At 43.7% G+C, this 19,276-nt stretch overlaps 1 protein-coding gene across 1 annotated transcript in view; it reads right to left on the bottom strand.

Annotated features, from left to right (window-relative positions):
• The window catches only part of LOC124265143 (helicase ARIP4-like), a 40,612-nt gene that overhangs the window by 8,099 nt on the left and 13,237 nt on the right, over nt 1-19,276 (bottom strand). The window contains 15 exon segments of the mRNA XM_046699933.1: nt 928-2,427; nt 3,154-3,393; nt 3,892-4,049; nt 6,270-6,448; nt 7,418-7,519; nt 10,326-10,399; nt 10,814-11,019; nt 11,497-11,596; nt 12,049-12,152; nt 13,579-13,697; nt 14,112-14,173; nt 14,176-14,275; nt 14,845-15,025; nt 16,843-17,070; nt 17,504-17,618. Coding sequence (XP_046555889.1) covers nt 928-2,427; nt 3,154-3,393; nt 3,892-4,049; nt 6,270-6,448; nt 7,418-7,519; nt 10,326-10,399; nt 10,814-11,019; nt 11,497-11,596; nt 12,049-12,152; nt 13,579-13,697; nt 14,112-14,173; nt 14,176-14,275; nt 14,845-15,025; nt 16,843-17,070; nt 17,504-17,618 — 3,468 coding nt within the window.

The following is a 19,276-nucleotide window of genomic DNA, read 5'->3' as shown; positions in this document are numbered from 1 at the left end:
GAAAGATACTGACCACCTTTAGATACATGGGTCAGTGTCACGACAGCCTCATGACACCAGCCGGGTCACATAACCAAGTATGCCAAATACAGACAAGAGTCCCAACACTTCAATATGGTCAAGTTCTATTGTATTAATCTGTCATGTCTCAAGCGGTAATTTCATCATATTCTCCAGACTTGCATGGCAACATTGGACACTCTCTAGACCCATGACAACCTTGGACACTCTCTAGACTGCCATGACAACCTTGGACACTCTCTAGACTGCCATGACAACCTTGGACACTCTCTAGATTGCCATGACAACCTTGGACACTCTCTAGACTGCCATGACAACCTTGGACACTCTCTAGACTGCCATGACAACCTTGGACAACTGGTAACGTCTAAGATATGTTTAGACTAATTATTCATCAAAATCATGTTTAGACTAACATGTTTTTCTCTTAGACACATATTTAGACTAATTACTAATTAGTATAACCCATACACCCAAGCCAACCCAGGGGTGGAAATAACCCATTGCCCGACGTCCGAGTCCAGTGTTTTTTTCTGTTGGGCAAGCAAATTTGTATATCACGCTGTACCGGTGTCCAGTTGACTTTCCAATGTTAATAATGTTATTTATTTAAAAAATCAACAAGAAAACGGCCAGTATAGTGGAAAAATTATTAGGGCAAGTGAGTTTTTACATGTGCCACTGTACCGGGTACACTAGTACGCTAGCAATTTTCTTGCTAACTATTTTTGCACATGGAGATCAAGCTGAAGTATTAATTTTAGTATTAGGATTAAAATGACATCGAGTATTTAAGATTCCCACACCATTCAAAACCCTGATGACTACAATAAACTCAGAACAACATCACAGACACCTTGTGGCAGGGCAAACAGTGAACATTCTACACTTGGAGTTGAAACTTACTTGGTAGCTGTGAGGAGGACTCTTGTGAGGTGGTGGAGTGGCCTGGGTACACTGGCTTGGGTAGGTAGGGTGACATAGATACCCCGCTCGCTTGCTGGTTTGACCCGAACTGGGCAGTCAGGTGGGCCAGTGGGTTACCAAACATGGACCCTGACGGCACCGACGGCTGGGAGGAGTGAGACTGAGGGGTCGGTGTCGGGTACTGTGACTGGGCCATAGGGTTCTGTCTGGAGGACTGTGATTGGCTCTGTGGCTGGACCTGAGACGTGTACTGAGGATGTGTTGAGGGCTGTGATTGGGCATATTGATTTGAAGATTGATTCTGTGCCTGATTGTGAGTCTGCATGGTGGACTGTGAGTGCATCTGTGACTGTTCTGGACGTGAGGGCTCTGTCATATTGCTCTGGCCGCCGTATTGCGAGTGCATTTGGTGGGATGATGGGCTTGCTAGGTTGGACATGGAGAAGTTGGAAGACTGTGAGTTGTTTGACATCATAGAGGGGCGGGGGAGTGTAGGCTGATGCTGGGGATAGGGTGATGACTGGGGCTGGGGTCCAGGCTGCGAGGGGTGGGGCTGGGTGATCGGGGTGGATGAGGGTTTCAGGGAGTCTAAGTCTAGGAGTGTACTTGGGGGTGAAGAAGTTTGAGTAGAGTGGGGAGGTTGTGGAGCAGGAGCAGCAGCAGCAGCTTGTGTTTGAACAGGTTGAGGAGGAACAGGGTGAGTAGGGGCAGACGGTGTAGAGACTGAAGGATGAACTGGAGGAGCACTAGGTTTGATGGAGGGTGGGTTCTGTGCAGGCTGGCTGAGGGTAGGTGGTGAGGGAGCAGCTGACCCAGTAGTCTTGGTAACGGGCTGGTCAACAGGTAGTACCGAGGATGTGGCAGATGGACTGGGCTTGGAGGGCTGGCCAGAGGCTGGGGAGAGTGCTGTAGTAGAGCTACCAGACTGAGAAGCGATAGATGACATTGATACAACAGCTGATGAGTTGGAAGAAGATGGTGATGACTGCACCACTGTGCCGGCCTTGCTCCACCTACCAGAGTTCTGGACACCTAACACACCAAATTCCGGGAGTCTCAAGTCCTTGTCGCTGCTTCCTGCAGGTGAGGAACTCCCGGACATAGGCTGAGAGTCTGATGTTTGTCCAGGAGAACTCGAGGCTGACATATCTCGACTAGAGTCTCCAATCTCACTCAAGCTGGACCTGTCGGGTCCTGATGAAGGTTCTGACTTGGAACTCCCAGGTTGCTGGGACTTGTTGAGAATCTTGTTGACGGCCTGAGTCTGAGAGTAGATGGACGCCAGCATTGATGTCCCCTGGCCACTAGCCCCTGCAGCATGACCGCGGGGCATGATCACACTGGTTGGGGGCGTTCCGGACTTGAGGGAGATGTTGGGGCGCACTATTTTGATACTTGCAGGAGTGTTTGAATTGAGGTTCTTGGTTTTTGGAATGACAATTGTAGTGCATGTTGACTTTGCCTTTCCTCCTAGAGAACCTGCAGGACAACCATATCAAATTAGATGAGTTCATTAATCACCCAACATATCATCTACATACCCTCAATAGACTACCACTCCGCCATATAGCTGGGATATTGCTGAGTGTGGCAGACAACAAGCAAACAATCACCACCAAGTATCATTTACATCCACACATATACCATATTTATATTGCTGAGTGCAGCATTAAACAACAAATAAGTGAGTGAGTGAGTGAGGGAGTTCAGTTTTACGCCGCTTTTAACCATATTCCAGCTATATCACAGCAGGGGACAACAGAAATGGGCTTCACACATAAATAACAAATAAACAACAGATGACCACATATTAGTTACATACACTCATTAGATTACCAATGTTGATGTTCAACAAAGAATTATCAACCATAGCAGTGACTTGTGCTCTTACACTGCTGGGATCAGTAATGTCAGCTCCATTTGGGAGTATAATATCATACTCTATTTAATCTATCAGAAACAATATCACACTATTACATACAACCACCTTCTCTGATGCCTATCATAAACAAATCACAGTCACACTATAAATACACTGGACACACAAACAAACTGTAGGTGCCACCTCTCATCCTTAACATAGGTCATCTTCCTCAATTTCTCACCTGTTATTATCATCATAACAAACCAAATGGATTATTTTACCAATTGTCTCACCTGTCATTTACACTAAATGCAATAATGGTCGTTTACTCAATGTCTCACCTGTGGATTTGGAAGTGGTAAGGGTAATGACACCTGTTGTCGTGGTAGTTGCGACGCCAGTTACGCTACTGCCTCCTGTTAAATTGCCTGGAGTCTTGGAGCGCACTGCGAACAGCTTGCCATCACTGGTTCTAATGTATACACCCTTCAACGTCTTTATAACAAGCACTTGCTGACCTGCTGGGATCCTCCTAGGCATACCAGCTTGTGTGTTTGTGTTGTTGCCAGGCAACACAATATCTGCAGCAGCAATAAAACATGATGTTACTACAGCCATGTTATAACGAAGATGCCTTACTAGGCACATGCCAGTGTGGACTGATTCATTTATAAAAGGGGGATGGCGAATTTTCAACACTTGTCCCAATCCCTATCATTCAAATACCAGTCAAGCTAATATAATGAGGTACAGCTGATTCTGAAAACCTTTTCAGCCTTAGTCCTTGGTCTATGGAAATAGTTCAGTGGAATTAAAGCGAGTGATTGAAGTTTTTGAGTGATAAACAGTAAGAGCAGGATTAGTTTAGATAATGATCTACAGAGTTGCCATCTACCTAATTGTAAAGGGCTAAGTTTGAGTTTACATGGTTACTATGGTAATTTCAAACTCTGGGCCTGTGCTAAACCAGGTGATTTAGATTCAATAATGTTTAAAGTTTGAAAGCTTTTACATGACCTTCAGTGAATCCATGATTTGATTAGATTCGATCCAGAATATACCAAGTTGAGAGTTTGTACCTGTCGTGGTGATGACCTGGTGAACAGTGACCCCTGGCCGCACGATGGTGCCAATCGGCGCTTTGCCATCTGCCTTCAACCTCATCGGTACTGGAGTTGAGATCATCGGCTTCACACTGGCAACTGGGCGGGACGGCCCCACACGTCGTATATATACGCTCCCCTGCAATATTAGAGACCACAATGATGGACAGGAAAGAAAATAAGTAGGTGAGTGAGTGAGTGAGAGTGAGGGAGGGAGGGAGAGAGGAGGGAGGGAGGGAGGGAGGGAGAGAGAGAGGAAGGAGGGAGGGAGAGAGAGGGAGAGGGAGGGAGGGAGGGAGAGGAAGAGAGAGAGGAGAGAGAGGAGGGAGCAAACAATGACTAGAAACCTGGGCCTAGATTTTCGAAGCTCTCTTAGTGCTAAGATAGTCGTAAGTGCCATACATTAACATAGACTTACTACTATCTTAGTGCTAAGAAAGCTTCGAAAATCTAGGCCCTGGGTTTTTGGCAAACGCTTTTACCACTAACCTACCCTATCGTCCCCAGAGCCTGTAATGAGATTAATACCTGGGTTAAAACTTAACCCAAAATATTTACTAGCCAACAGTATACAAATGCAATGATACCTCCAGAAGAACCTGATATTTTACTAGACCCCTGGATATTTGTGACATTAGACAATAGGGCAAACATTCCAGGGACACTTCCATCATTGAGCGTATAGAACAGAAATCAGTACCTGGGTTAGAAACGAACATATTTTAGTACAGTGCTCCAGATAAGGAGTGTATTGGTGTATGTCCGGCTAAAAAACATGCAGATATGATTAAATTTGAAATTAATAGCGTATAATGTAGAGGAGTATAAAGGCCTGTATGACGCTATTTCAAATTTGGAAAGCACTTCTCAAACATTGCCGTTGCTTCAATATAAACATCTGCTAAAATTGCTTGTGTCTCAGAATTAATTCCCCATTTGCAATGCATTATGGATCTCCTACAGTAAAAGTGAATCTTTTTTGTTAACGCATCTCTCTACATGAATATACTTCCGCATATGGACAGTGAACATGTACAGCTCTAAAATCTTGCCAAAGTCACATGGGGAGCAGCGGTTCAAGACAAATGTAGTTGTAGGACAAATGTGGTTGTAGGACATCGTAAACTTTTCTTCATGTTGTGTAAGGCAAAGGAGACTATCAGTGCTATCGTTGCCTTACAAGGTCAGAGCAAAGAAACTGGAATTAAAATCATGTAGACTTTGTTCAAATAATGACCCACAAACATCACGAGTTGGGATATTTCTTGTTCTTCACTTAATAAACATGATATAAATTAATAAAAGCTGGTTCATTAAACAGATGTCAACAGTCACAAATATTGTGCAGACAATAGTTAACTGAAGAGGTGATATGTGCTTTTTGATAATCAGAAATAATGAAACCCCATTCTGAGAATAAAAGAACAAATAAGATATAAAGTGGATTTTTTTATTAAAACACGGAAAAGTGGTAGTTCGATTTCTACAAGCTGTAGTGAATGAACAGCAGACAGATCTTTTGAAATTACTGCAATATAATGTGTCTTTGTTTGACAGTACAGAGATTTCAGTGACTCACTGTCACAGGAAGACAAATCCTACTGCAGTATAGTAATGTCACTTCGGTAAAGCAGTCATGGATATAAATACCCATGTAATTTTGAGACATAGCGATGCTGATCTCCAGCAGACAAATTCTACCCCGGTACTCCTCTTCAGCTAACTTCAGGCATACATACTCCTGAGGTCAAAATGTGTGGGTGTTTTTTTATATAGCTTTTAGTAATATTCCAGCAAAATCACAATGAAGGACACCAGAAATAGGCTTCACACATTATACCCCCAAATCTGAACAGGTCTTCAGCATGACAAGCGGTAAAAATAATTATCTGGAGCAGTGTTGGTAAAATCGCCAATATGATTTGTATATGGAGAAAACTGTTTTCTCGTGATTTCTACCATCCTGCCTGTATGATCAGTGTTCATAAATAGCGTCTGACCCTCTGACAAATCCGGCAGATTCGTCAACGGTCCGATAGAAGTCTACAACCCGCCAGCCCCAGTGTCTGACTGTATATTTCACAATGACTTTGAATGAAGTTGTTATATGTGACATGTGACACTTGTTTGCTGTTTATAAATCTTATGTGTGTTAATAATTTCAATGTCAATTATAAGAAATGTTAAATCTGAAATGTGTGTTTAATTTTATTCTATGGGTGCTTTGATTTTTCAGAGGGTCAGACAGACATCTGAAACTTACAGGACCCAATGTCCTGTTACTTTGAAACACCATTCGTGAACACTGTATGATACTCTGGAATGCCTTCCCTGACACAGAACATGATGCTTACATCGATGACATGGGTGTGTTTGAGGGACCATGAGGGTAGAATGCTGCATATGATGGTCGTGTGTAGGAGATGTTCATCTTCTTGTCTCGAGCGTATGCCTCCTTCGCCATCTGCTTCTCCCTCTTCGTCAACCGCAACTCCTTCTTGTCAATCAGCAGTGACTCATGAGAGAATGGTTCCTGAAACAAATACATCTCATTACACCTCCAGAACCGAAACAAAGTGTCGACGAACGACAGTGTCTGTTCATCGTCACAACCTAGCATGGGTACAGGTGTACACATTAGTTTTGTTGGACCGTCCGTCTTGCTTCGTAACTCACTCTCATGAATCAATACATGCAAGCATTTTGGCCACCGGACCAAAAAGGAATAGTGAGTGAGCAATATAGCAATATTCCAGCAATATCACAGCAGGGGACACCAGAAATGGGCTTCACTTATTGTACCCATGTGGGGAATTGAACCCGGCTGGGTCTTCGACATGATGAGCGAACGTTTTAACCACAAGGCCATCACCCAAAAAGGAATAGCATGACATTTTGTTCCTATATATAACATCTAGTTACTATCATCATCACCAATACTATGGCTGACTCGTAAGAGGCGACTATGGGATCAGGTGTCAGGCTCGCTGACTTGGTTGACACATGACATCATATCCCAATTGAGTAGATCGATGCTTATGTTGTTGATCACTTGATTGTCTAGTCCAGACTTAATTATTTACAGACCTCCACCATATAGGTGGAATATTGCTGAGTGTGGCATAAAACTAAACTCACTCACTCACTCACTGCTGGCTTACATGACTACATACAACCACATTCAAGTCAAGTTAAATGTGAGATAATTATATTCCATTCGCTAATATTATGTAATGTGTTGATCATCAGCCATGTATATCGGTATAATGCTCTTTCCTAGAATGCTGGCATCAGGACCTTGTATGCAATGACAGCAGCATATCCAGGGCTCAGTGTATTGTATCATAGAGATTATTTTAACGTTCTGTGTGAGTGAGTGAATCAGGTATTTATATCAGTTTCAAAACAATATTTTCAGTTGATATGGGAGGAGTGCAGGTCATAGTCTACTTCAACATGACATGATGTATATTTTAGGAGGAGGAAAGAAACCAACACTCACCTTGGACACCCAGTGGCCATGATTAGCCAACACTTTTCCTATCACAGTGTCCTTGTATGTCTCCTTAGCCTTGCTGAAGTCTACATTGGGTAACTCCTTGTCCTGTGTAGAAGATACAAAATGAATTACACGATATTCAAACATTGCAGTCATACACTGACATCATATATTCTATTCAATAAGTACCTTGGACCCATCCTCTACTATAGCTTTGGTCCTATGAAACTACCTGTCAGTCAAACTCCTCTCACCTGTCTGTGAGGGGAAACAGGGTGAGGAAATGGAGAAGGTGATGCTGGTTCTGAGCCAAGATAGGGATGCAATGAGTCCAGCCTAATCATCATCAGACTAAAGCATTTTTTAAAATGGTTCTGAATGGCATATTATTTCTTAGGTCCCCACAAGAGGGAGGAATAAACAAATTATACTTGAGACATAACCCCTCAGGTCTCTCCACAGGTATGAAGAAACACTGGACACTTGGCTCCCAACGCCCCACCCCAGCCCTCGACCCCCACAGGTAGGAAGAAACACTGGATACTGGGCTCCCCAGGCCCCACCCCAGCCCTCCACCCCTACAGAAAGGAAGAAACACTGGATACTGGGCTCCCAGCCCCACCCCCCAGCCCTCACCCCTACAGAAAGGAAGAAACACTGGATACTGGGCTCCTAACAGCCCACCCCAGCCCCCTCACCCCTACAGAAAGGAAGAAACACTGGATACTGGGACATATCCCCTTCAGGCTCCCAACGCTCCACCCCAGCCCTTGACCCCCACAGGTAGGGGAGAACCACTGGATACTGGGACATATCCCCTCTCAGGCTCCCAAGCGCCCACCCCAGCCCTTGACCCCCACAGGTAGGGAGAAACCACTGGATACTGGGACATATCCCCTTCAGGCTCCCAGCCCCACACCAGCCCTTGACCCCCACAGGAAGGAAGAGAGACTGGACACTGGGCTCCCAATACCCCACCCCAGCCCTCGACCCCCACAGGTAGGAAGAAACATTGGATACTGGGACATATCCCTTCAGGCTCCCAACTCCCCACACCAGCCTTGGACAGGTAGGAAGAACCACTGGATACTGGGACATATCCCCTTCAGGCTCCCAACGCTCCACCCCAGCCCCTCACCCCTACAGGAAGGAAGAAACACTGGATACTGGGACATATCCCCTTCAGGCTCCCCAACGCCCCACCCCAGCCCCTCAACCCAACAGGAAGGAAGAAACACTGGATACTGGGACATATCCCTTCAGGCTCCCAGCGCCCCCACCCCAGCCTCTCACCCCCACAGGAAGGAAGAAACACTGGATAATGGGCATATCCCTTCAGGCTCCCAAGCCCCACCCCAGCCCCTCACCCCCACAGGAAGGAAGAAAAACTGGATACTGGGACATATCCCCTTTAGGCTCCAGGCCTCCCCAGCCCCTCACCCCACAGGAAGGAAGAAAAACTGGATACTGGGACATATCCCCTTCAGGCTCCCAGCAAACACTCCCACCCCAGCCCCTCACCCCCACAGGAAGAAAGAAACACTAGACACTGGGCTCCCAATGCCCCACCCCAGCCCTCAACCCCCACAGGAAGGAAGAAACACTGACACTGGGCTCCCAACGCCCCACCCCAGCCCTCACCCCCACAGGAAGGAAGAAACATTGGATACTGGGACATATCCCCTTCAGGCTCCCAACGCACCACCCCAGCCCTGACCCCCCACAGGTAGGAAGAAACATTGGATACTGGGACATCCCTTCAGGCTCCCAACGCCCCACCCCAGCCCTCACCCCCACAGGTAGGAAGAAACATTGGATACTGGGACATCCCTTCAGGCTCCCAACGCCCACCCCAGCCCTCACCCCCACAGGTAGGAAGAAACATTGGATACTGGGACATCCCTTCAGGCTCCCAGCGCCCACCCCAGCCCCTCACCCCCACAGGAAGGAAGAAACATTGGATACTGGGACATATCCCCTTCAGGCTCCCAACGCCCACCCCAGCCCTCACCCCCCACAGGTAGGAAGAAACACTGGATACTGGGACATCCCTTCAGGCTCCCAATGCCCCACCCCAGCCCTCGACCCCACAGGTAGGAAGAAACACTGGATACTGGGACATCCCTTCAGGCTCCCAGGCCCCACCCCTCCCTGGACAGGTAGGAAGAAACATTGGATACTGGGACATCCCCTTCAGGCTCCCAGCGCCCCACCCCAGCCCTCCCTGACCCCCACAGGTAGGAAGAAACATTGGATACTGGGACATCCCTTCAGGCTCCCAGGCCCAACCCTAGCCCTCCCCCCACAGGTAGGAAGAAACATTGGATACTGGGACATATCCCCTTCAGGCTCCAAGCACCCCACCCCAGCCCCTGGACCCCCACAGGAAGGAAGAAAAACTGGATACTGGGACATATCCCCTTTAGGCTCCCAACGCCCCACCCCAGCCCCTCACCCCCCACAGGAAGGAAGAAACACTAGATACTGGGCTCCCCATCCCCACCCCAGCCCCTCAACCCCCACAGGAAGGAAGAAACACTAGATACTGGGACATATCCCCTTGAGGCTCCTTACTTCCCCAGCCCCTCACCCCTACAGGAAGGAAGAAACACTGGATACTGGGACATATCCCCTTCAGGCCCCCAATGCCCCACCCCAGCCCCTTGACCCCCCAGGAAGGAAGAAACACTGGATACTAGGGCATATCCCCTCAGGCTCCCAGTGCCTGACCCCAGCCCTCGACCCCCCTGGAAGGAAGAAACACTGGATACTTGGACACATCCCCTTGAGGCCTCCCCCTCCCTGGAAGGAAGAAACACTGGATACTGGGGCATATCCCCTTCAGGTCCCCTAACTTGACTACCCTACCTACCCTGGCCCATAACAGAGGAGGATGGCACAGTGTACTGACCTGATAGTGCAGGAGGTTCCCAACCTGGCTGTGTGTGAAGTGGTTCTCTGGGTTCATCTCATCCACAACACGATCTGCACACATTAACACCACATTTGAGTCAAGTCTCATCAGATTGATTACTCACATATATATTACATTCAAATTCCATTTTTTGTCAATTCTTAAGAGTACTGTTGTCAAAATTCATTCAGGAATGTTCAAAAGCATATACAAGAATGGTTTACAATTGACAACACTTCAAATATTCCCTGGAAACAAAACATCCACTTTTCACACTTGTTACAACTTGCTTCATGCCCCGAGAAGCACCTATAAACCCTGGATCAGCTTTCAGCATTGAAAGTGACGGTTGAATGGAACTAAATAAACCATATATTCATTAATCTGAAACATAGCATTTGAATTTCATTTCTGGTCATAACAAGTATATGTGAAACTGTTAATCTTTTGAACATGTGTACAAGCTACGTATATCTTTGACTCACCTGAAATGCCCTGTTTTGTGACCTGTCTGTCGTAGATCTTCTTTTCTAGACTGTTGTCTGTTACCAGCCGGTAGATATACGAGTTCTTGTCCTGACCAAACCGATAGACTCGACACACCGCCTGACAATCATGGCATGGGTTCCAAGACGCATCTAACACCACAACTCGGTTGGCACCAATTAAATTAATCCCCAAGCAACCAGCCCTGCAGATACAAAGGCGCAATGTTACATGTAACAACTACAGTCAGGACAAAGATTACTAGTGGATTCAAAATGTGGGGAGTTATAGTACAGTGAGATGAAAATAATACAGTTTGATCATCTAACCAGGAATCTAGACATCACACTTAAACTTGATTTCCATCTAATATTCCCTGTATGGAACTGTATAGCGACATAGCGGCATGATAGCGCCACAGAAAGTCATACAATGTCAGATCCTTTTTAATGGAGGACTTTCTGATTTTGACACCTTTCACATTTTTAACTTCACATAAGACATCCCTATATCTTCTTAAAAGAATTTAGAAATTGGTATGATGAACAAGGGAGATAACTCTGTTGCACTATCACTTCTTAATTACAATGAATGTAATGTTTAAGGTTTCGGCTTGACAATGGTGTGAGTTATCTCCTTTGATCCACAAAACTTCATAGTTGTTGCTAGATCTGAGTCCTACCTTGTAGAGAGGAGGAACACCCAGCATCGTTTGTTCTCGGGGTCGTTGAACTGGTTGATCAGCTTCTCTCTCTCCGTACCCGGCGTACTCCCGTCCAAACCTTGGATCACAATGTAAACCATTCAACAGTTTGTACATCAATAACCAGCCAAATCATCTCAACCTGCGATTTAAGTATCTTGAGTCGGAGCTACAGTACAAAATGATGGAAAACCATTGAAGGAAGTAGAACATGTTCAGGTGAGCTACAGTACAAAATGATGGAAAACAAATGATGGAAGCAGAACATGTGCAAGTGAGCTACAGTACAAATTGATGGAAAATCATTGAAGGAAGTAGAACAAGTTAAGGTGAGCTACAGTACAAAATGATGGAAAACAAATGATGGAAGCAGAACATGTTCAGGTGAGCTACAGTACAAAATGATGGAAAACAAATGATGGAAGCAGAACATGTGCAGGTGAGCTACAGTACAAAATGATAGAAAACTATTGAAGGAAGAAGAACATGTTCAGGTGAGCTACAGTACAAAAAGATGGACAAGCTACTGACGGAAGTAGGACTTGTTCCGGGCCCACTTTTCCTGCATGTCAGGGTGTGGCACATCCACCTGGGACAACAGGTCCTCGATCAGGTTCAGCGTGAACAGACTCTGACTGTAACAATAACCACACAACACAATCAATACAATGCCTTAAATTATGACTGCCCTGTTTACAGAAAATAATCGATTTGTCATTACAGAGAATTCCCCTTTTATCATAGCACCCTATCATCAGTAACACTGAATCATAGAGGTGCCAAGATCTAAATTTGTAGGACATCAAATCTCTTAAAATTAAGTCAACATACATTGGTAATCTCAAGCAAGAAAATTTATTCCCATTGTGCAATATTGTACAGGGAATGCACCAGTGGAATGTCAGTGCATGTTTGACCCTTTCAAATATGAAAATGTTATCCACTTTATCTGTTTACTCAAAACTTGTACACTAACCTACAGAAATTTTCATATTTCACTACAGATGAACATTTTTCCAGATGAAGATGAAACATTTTTTTTTATCATACAATGGATAGTGTTCTCGGCAGGATAAAGCTAGCGGATATTTTCGGTATCCGTTGGGGTCATATACGAATATCGATGCAAATTGGAGAGGTCATATGTAAATTCTGGGGACTACTTTCACAGTGTAAACAAACATGGCGTCAAGGGTCGGTGGTAGTGACCTGATTGACGGCCGTGGTTACGGTACTGTCAGAGCTTTGATCCCAGAAAATTCATGCCTGGTTATGATAGATGGAGTCGATTACAAAGCGAAGATAGAAATTCATAGGCTTACGAAGAAACCAATATCAGCTCCTTGACCAACTGTCAGTGTTAGCGAGAGAACGGCACAGGAATCCAGGTGCACAATCTCACGCGAACATAAAAGTATATTTGTTGTTCAAAAGGTTAATTGAAGGTTTCTGAAGTTCCATGCGAGATTTGTTGACAACAATACGTGCTTTAACATAAAAACGGATTGGGAACTAGATGACCTAATGCAGTCAGATGAGTGATGAGGAGAAAGTTATGTCACCGGGCTTGTGACGTAACGTATTACTACACTCATATTTGTGACATCATAGACATTCCACGAAGTTTAGTTTCATGATTTGTGGCATTTGAAATCGCATTTTTAAAATTATAAAGCAAGAATGACATTGTATGATAAATAGGTTATCACACTCGTTTGTTTTGGAATGGTTAATATCCTGCATTAGGAATAAACACTATGTATTTAGCTCGCCAAGGCTTGCTAAATACAATGATTATTCCTAATGCAGGATAATAGCCATCCCAAAACACACTCGCGTGATAACCTATATATATGTTATAGACTACTGATCATAATTTCATACACCAGTGTTAAAATGGTGAGTGATTTCACTATGCACCTCACTTTCTTCAACTGGAAACATAGAAGACATCTAATAATAGATAACTATAATAGAAAAACTTCAAGTACTCTAAATAGAGATATTCTTAATAATTTCATTATTCATCCATTTGAAACAAACAGTGATTGTGAGATGTACCTGAAGATCAGTATCTTTTCCCCCATTGCAAGTGTCTGCTCAATCATGGAGAACAGGATGGCCATCTTGCCTCCATTCTCGATCAATCCTGGCCTGTAATCCTTCATCAAGTCATGGGCCTACAAAACATAACATGGACTCAACTCAGGACATTGTCAACAGTTGGAGCTCACCTGGGTAAATAACTCAGCAAAGATGGATGTAGGTAAATATTGCACATGGATATTGACAACAATCAGTTACATTCAAACCGAGTCTTCTGTGTGAAATTGTGAAGCTATAGCACATGTAACCCTACACTTCAACACAGCCACAAGGCTGGATTTCGCTTCAGGCCTATTATACGAAGAGAGGGAACAGACATATTTGAACCAAACACTGATTAAAAGCATATTTTGTGTTGCATATAAAACCCCTTGAAAGTCAACATAAATTCCGCAAAAAATGTTACTAAAATTGATAACATTACACTGTCATATAACACTGTTGCCACACAATTTGACTCTGTCCTAGAATAGACAATAATGAGTTACCCAATCATAGCTGATGACATTCTTTTCAGAATCGGATGCTCTTTGATTGGCCTTCTTCTTTTAGCCCCTCCTCCATCTGGGTCAATGTCAAGGTCACTCTCTGGAGCAGCTTCGTTCTTCTGATGACTAACCAGCTTGTAGAGAATGTCCGGGTGATTCCAGATCTGGGGAGAGAGAATTCAGTATCAAAACTGTGCTCAAGCACCAGATTAGGTACCCAGGAACATCTGGGTTAGAATTGGTCGTCAGCAGCCCATGCTTGTCAAAAGAGGCAACTAACAGGATTGGGTGGTCAGACTCACCGACTTGGTTGGCACATGTCATTAAATCCCAATTGTGTAGATCGGTGCTTATGTTGTTGATTACTCGATTGTCTGGTCCAGACTCGATTATTTTTCAGACCGCTGTCTAATAGATGGAATATTGGAATATGCAAACAAACAAAGAACAAACAAATAAAATATGAAGGCTCCTATCCAGTGACAATGAAACTGTCTAAACTTTTGTTAGTATCACACAACTTTAGAGCTGTTTGCGAAATATGCCATGTTGATCACAGGATTATTTGGTACTCAAGTATTGACGAACTGCCGCAATATAGCAGGAATATTGCTGAGTGTGGCATTAAACAACAAACAAACCATATTAGATATATCCTAGATTAAAAGGAATTCAGAGATTTCTATATGAACAAGCAAAAGCAGCAGCATTTGCAATCCTGGACACAACCCACCTTACAGCAGACGGCGAAGGCCTTGAGAGCGTTCATGGTGGCGAAGGGGCCATCACCACTTGAGTCCTGGATGGTGTTCATGAACTCGTTGTAAAGCTTACGTTGTAAGGGAGACATTTTGATGAGGAACACATGTTCATACTTTGGCGGCAGTGCGTGCTGTAATACTGTGTGTCCACGCCTGAAACAGGAACAAGGAAATACAGACCAAACCTGCAGCAACATTACAACTTTAGAAAAGCCTTTTTATGCTCGTCTTCAGAGGGATGAATCATCTGTCTTCAAAATTGTATGAATTTGTGTAACATGGTAGAAGTGCACTGTAATATGGTTGATGTGTGCTGACACCCGGTAGATGGGTTCTGTAGTGTGGTATAATGTGTTTTGTAACGTGGTAGATATCTTCTGCCACATGGTAGAAGTGTACTGTAACATGGTAGAAGTGTACTGTAACAAGGTAGATGTGTACTGTAACAATGTAGATGTGTACTGTAACATGGTAGAAGCGTAATGTAACATGGTAGATGTGTAATGTAACATGGTAGATGTGTACTGTAACATGGTAGATGTGTACTGTAACAAGGTAGATGTGTACTGTAACATGGTAGACGTGTAATGTAACATGGTAGAAGTGTAATGTAACATGGTAGATGTGTACTGTAACATCGTAGATGTGAACTGTAACATGGTAGAAACATGGTAGATGGTGTAATGTAACATGGTAGATGTGTACTGTAACATGGTAGATAGAAGTGTACTGTAACATGGTGAAGTGTACTGTAACATGGTAGAAGTGTACTGTAACATGGTAGAAGTGTAACTGTAACATGGTAGAAGTGTACTGTAACAACAGAAGCAACTGTAGATGTGAACTGTAACATGGTAGAAGTGTAATGTAACATGGTAGATGTGAACTGTAACATGGTAGAAGTGTAATGTAACATGGTAGATGTGAACTGTAACATGGTAGAAGTGTATGGTAGAAGTGTACTGTAACATGGTAGAAGTGTACTGTAACATGGTAGATGTGAACTGTAACATGGTAGAAGTGTAATGTAACATGGTAGAAGTGTACTGTAACATGGTAGAAGTGTACTGTAACATGGTAGAAGTGTAATGTAACATGGTAGAAGTGTAATGTAACATGGTAGAAGTGTAATGTAACATGGTAGAAGTGTAATGTAACATGGTAGATGTGAACTGTAACATGGTAGAAGTGTACTGTAACATGGTAGATGAAAACTGTAACATGGTAGAAGTGTAATGTAACATGGTAGATGTGAACTGTAACATGGTAGAAGTGTAATGTAACATGGTAGAAGTGTACTGTAACATGGTAGAAGTGTACTGTAACATGGTAGATGAAAACTGTAACATGGTAGAAGTGTAATGTAACATGGTAGATGTGAACTGTAACATGGTAGAAGTGTACTGTAACATGGTAGATGAAAACTGTAACATGGTAGAAGTGTACTGTAACATGGTAGATGTGAACTGTAACATGGTAGAAGTGTAATGTAACATGGTAGAAGTGTACTGTAACATGGTAGAAGTGTACTGTAACATGGTAGAAGTGTACTGTAACATGTTAGATGTGTACTGTAACATGGTAGAAGTGTACTGTAACATGGTAGAAGTGTACTGTAACATGGTAGAAGTGTACTGTAACATGGTAGAAGTGTAATGTACTGTAACATGGTAGAAGTGAACTGTAACATGGTAGAAGTGTACTGTAACATGGTAGAAGTGTACTGTAACATGGTAGAAGTGTACTGTAACATGGTAGAAGTGTACTGTAACATGGTAGAAGTGTACTGTAACATGGTAGAAGTGTACTGTAACATGGTAGAAGTGTACTGTAACATGGTAGAAGTGTACTGTAACATGGTAGAAGTGTACTGTAACATGGTAGGTATGTTCTCTAACATGACATGAGTAAACTGCAGATTTGCACTGTGACGTGGTAGCTGTGTTCTGTAACAAGGTAGATGGTCTCACCTCTGTACAAATCCCCCCAGCAAGCTGTGCAGCACATAAGCTCGATGCCTCATCAGCTTGATGTCACTCAGTGTACTGTCGGAACACTGGCCATTCATAATCGGCCGCTCAAACATGTTGGAGAACTCGGTCTTGGTGCCCAGGAAGTTAGGCCTGACAAAGTCCACCATGCACCAGTATTCCATCAGATTGTTCTGCAGCGGGTACCCCGTCAACACCACTCTCCGTCTGAACACAGAAGGGGTGGTGAGTCAACATAGAGGTAATAATTCACAAAACATTTGGTGCCATGATACAAATATTATCATCATGATCAAGAATATTTGTTGCACATGATGCACATAAAAATATTCAGGCTATGCCAAGGCAGCATTATAATAATAGAGTCTGGAACTGACAATCTATCCACTGACATTCACTCTGTCTGGATACAATGACAAGCCATCAAGCCACTGAATCTGATCATCCAATCCACAAAGTCATCACTTACAGCAGCATAGGTTGGACTTACTCTTACATGGAATTCAAAGGTACTGATGTACTGGTACAATGTACTGATACAAAAGAATGCAGACAACTGGCATGTTCAAATACTGAAGCGTTATTCCACTTAATCATCCTCAGCAGTGTCAAGATGAGATCCAGCACTGCTTGATCTTACCTTGTGCGGATGTTCTTTAGAGAGTGAGAGATTCCTGTGTGACTGTTCTTGATCCGATGTCCTTCATCACATACCACTGTATCGGGACCTGGGTTTACCAGCGACGAAAACATATCTGAAACATAGATCAATGTTCTGTATGTCTGAAACATAGATCAATTTTCTGTATGTTTGAAACATAGATCAATGTTCTGAATGTCTGAACACACATCAAGGGTCTGTAAGTCTGAACACACATCAAGGGTCTGTATGTCTGAACACACATCAAGGGTCTGTATGTCTGAACACACATCAGGGTCTGTATGTCTGAACACACATCAAGGGTCTGTATGTCTGAACACACATCAAGGGTCTGTAAGTCTGAACACACACCAAGGGTCTGTATGTCTGAACACACATCAAGGGTCTGTATGTCTGAACACACATCAAGGTACTGTATGTCTGAACACACATCAAGGGTCTGTATGTCTGAACACACATCAAGGGTCTGTATGTCTGAACACACTTCAAGGGTCTGTATGTCTGAACACACTTCAAGGGTCTGTATGTCTGAACACACATTAAGGGTCTGTATGTCTGAACACACATCAAGGTACTGTATGTCTGAACACACATCAAGGTACTGTATGTCTGAACACATCAAGGGTCTGTAAGTCTGAACACACATCACGGTACTGTATGTCTGAACACACATCAAGGGTCTGTATGTCTGAACACACACCAAGGTACTGTATGTCTGAACACACACCAAGGGTCTTTAAGTCTGAACACACATCAGGGTACTGTATGTCTGAACACATCAAGGGTCTGTATGTCTGAACACACATCAAGGGTCTGTATGTCTGAACACACATCAAGGGTCTGTATGTCAGAACACACATCAAGGTACTGTATGTCTGAACACACATCAAGGGTCTGTATGTCAGAACACACATCAAGGGTCTGTAAGTCTGAACACACATCAAGGGTCTGTATGTCTGAACACACATCAAGGGTCTGTATGTCTGAATACACATCAAGGGTCTGTATGTTTCAAACACACATCAAGGTACTGTATGTCTGTGCACACATCAAGGGTCTGTATGTCTGAACACACATCAAGGTACTGTATGTCTGAACACACATCAAGGGTCTGTATGTCTGAACACACATCAAGGGTATGTATGTCTCAAACACACATCAAGGTACTGTATGTCTGAACACATCAAGGGTCTGTATGTCTGAACACATATCAAGGGTCTGTATGTCTAAACACATCAAGGTTCTGTATGTCTGAACACATATTAAGGGTCTGTATGTCAGAACACACACCAAGGGTCTGTATGTCTGAACACACATCAAGGTACTGTATGTCTGAACACACATCAAGGGTCTGTATGTCAGAACACATATCAAGGGTCTGTATGTCTGAACACACATCAAGGGTCTGAATGTCTGAACACACATCAAGGGTCTGTATGTCTGAACACACATCAAGGGTCTGTATGTCTCAAACACACATCAAGGTACTGTATGTCTGTGCACACATCAAGGGTCTGTATGTCTGAACACACATCAAGGGTCTGTATGTCTAAACACACATCAAGGTACTGTATGTCTGAACACACATCAAGGGTCTGTAAGTCTGAACACACATCAAGGGTCTGTATGTCTGAACACACATCAAGGTTCTGTATGTCTGAACACACATTAGGGTCTGTATGTCTGAACAGACATCAAGGGTCTGTATGTCTGAACACACATCAAGGGTCTGTATGTCTCAAACACACATCA

The sequence above is a fragment of the Haliotis rubra genome, unplaced genomic scaffold (genome assembly GCF_003918875.1).
Source record: "Haliotis rubra isolate DU_JTF1 unplaced genomic scaffold, ASM391887v1 Scf963, whole genome shotgun sequence".
NCBI classification, from domain to species: Eukaryota; Metazoa; Mollusca; class Gastropoda; order Lepetellida; family Haliotidae; genus Haliotis; species Haliotis rubra.
Note: the sequence above shows the minus strand (reverse complement) of the source record. Positions and strands in the feature narration are given on the sequence as shown.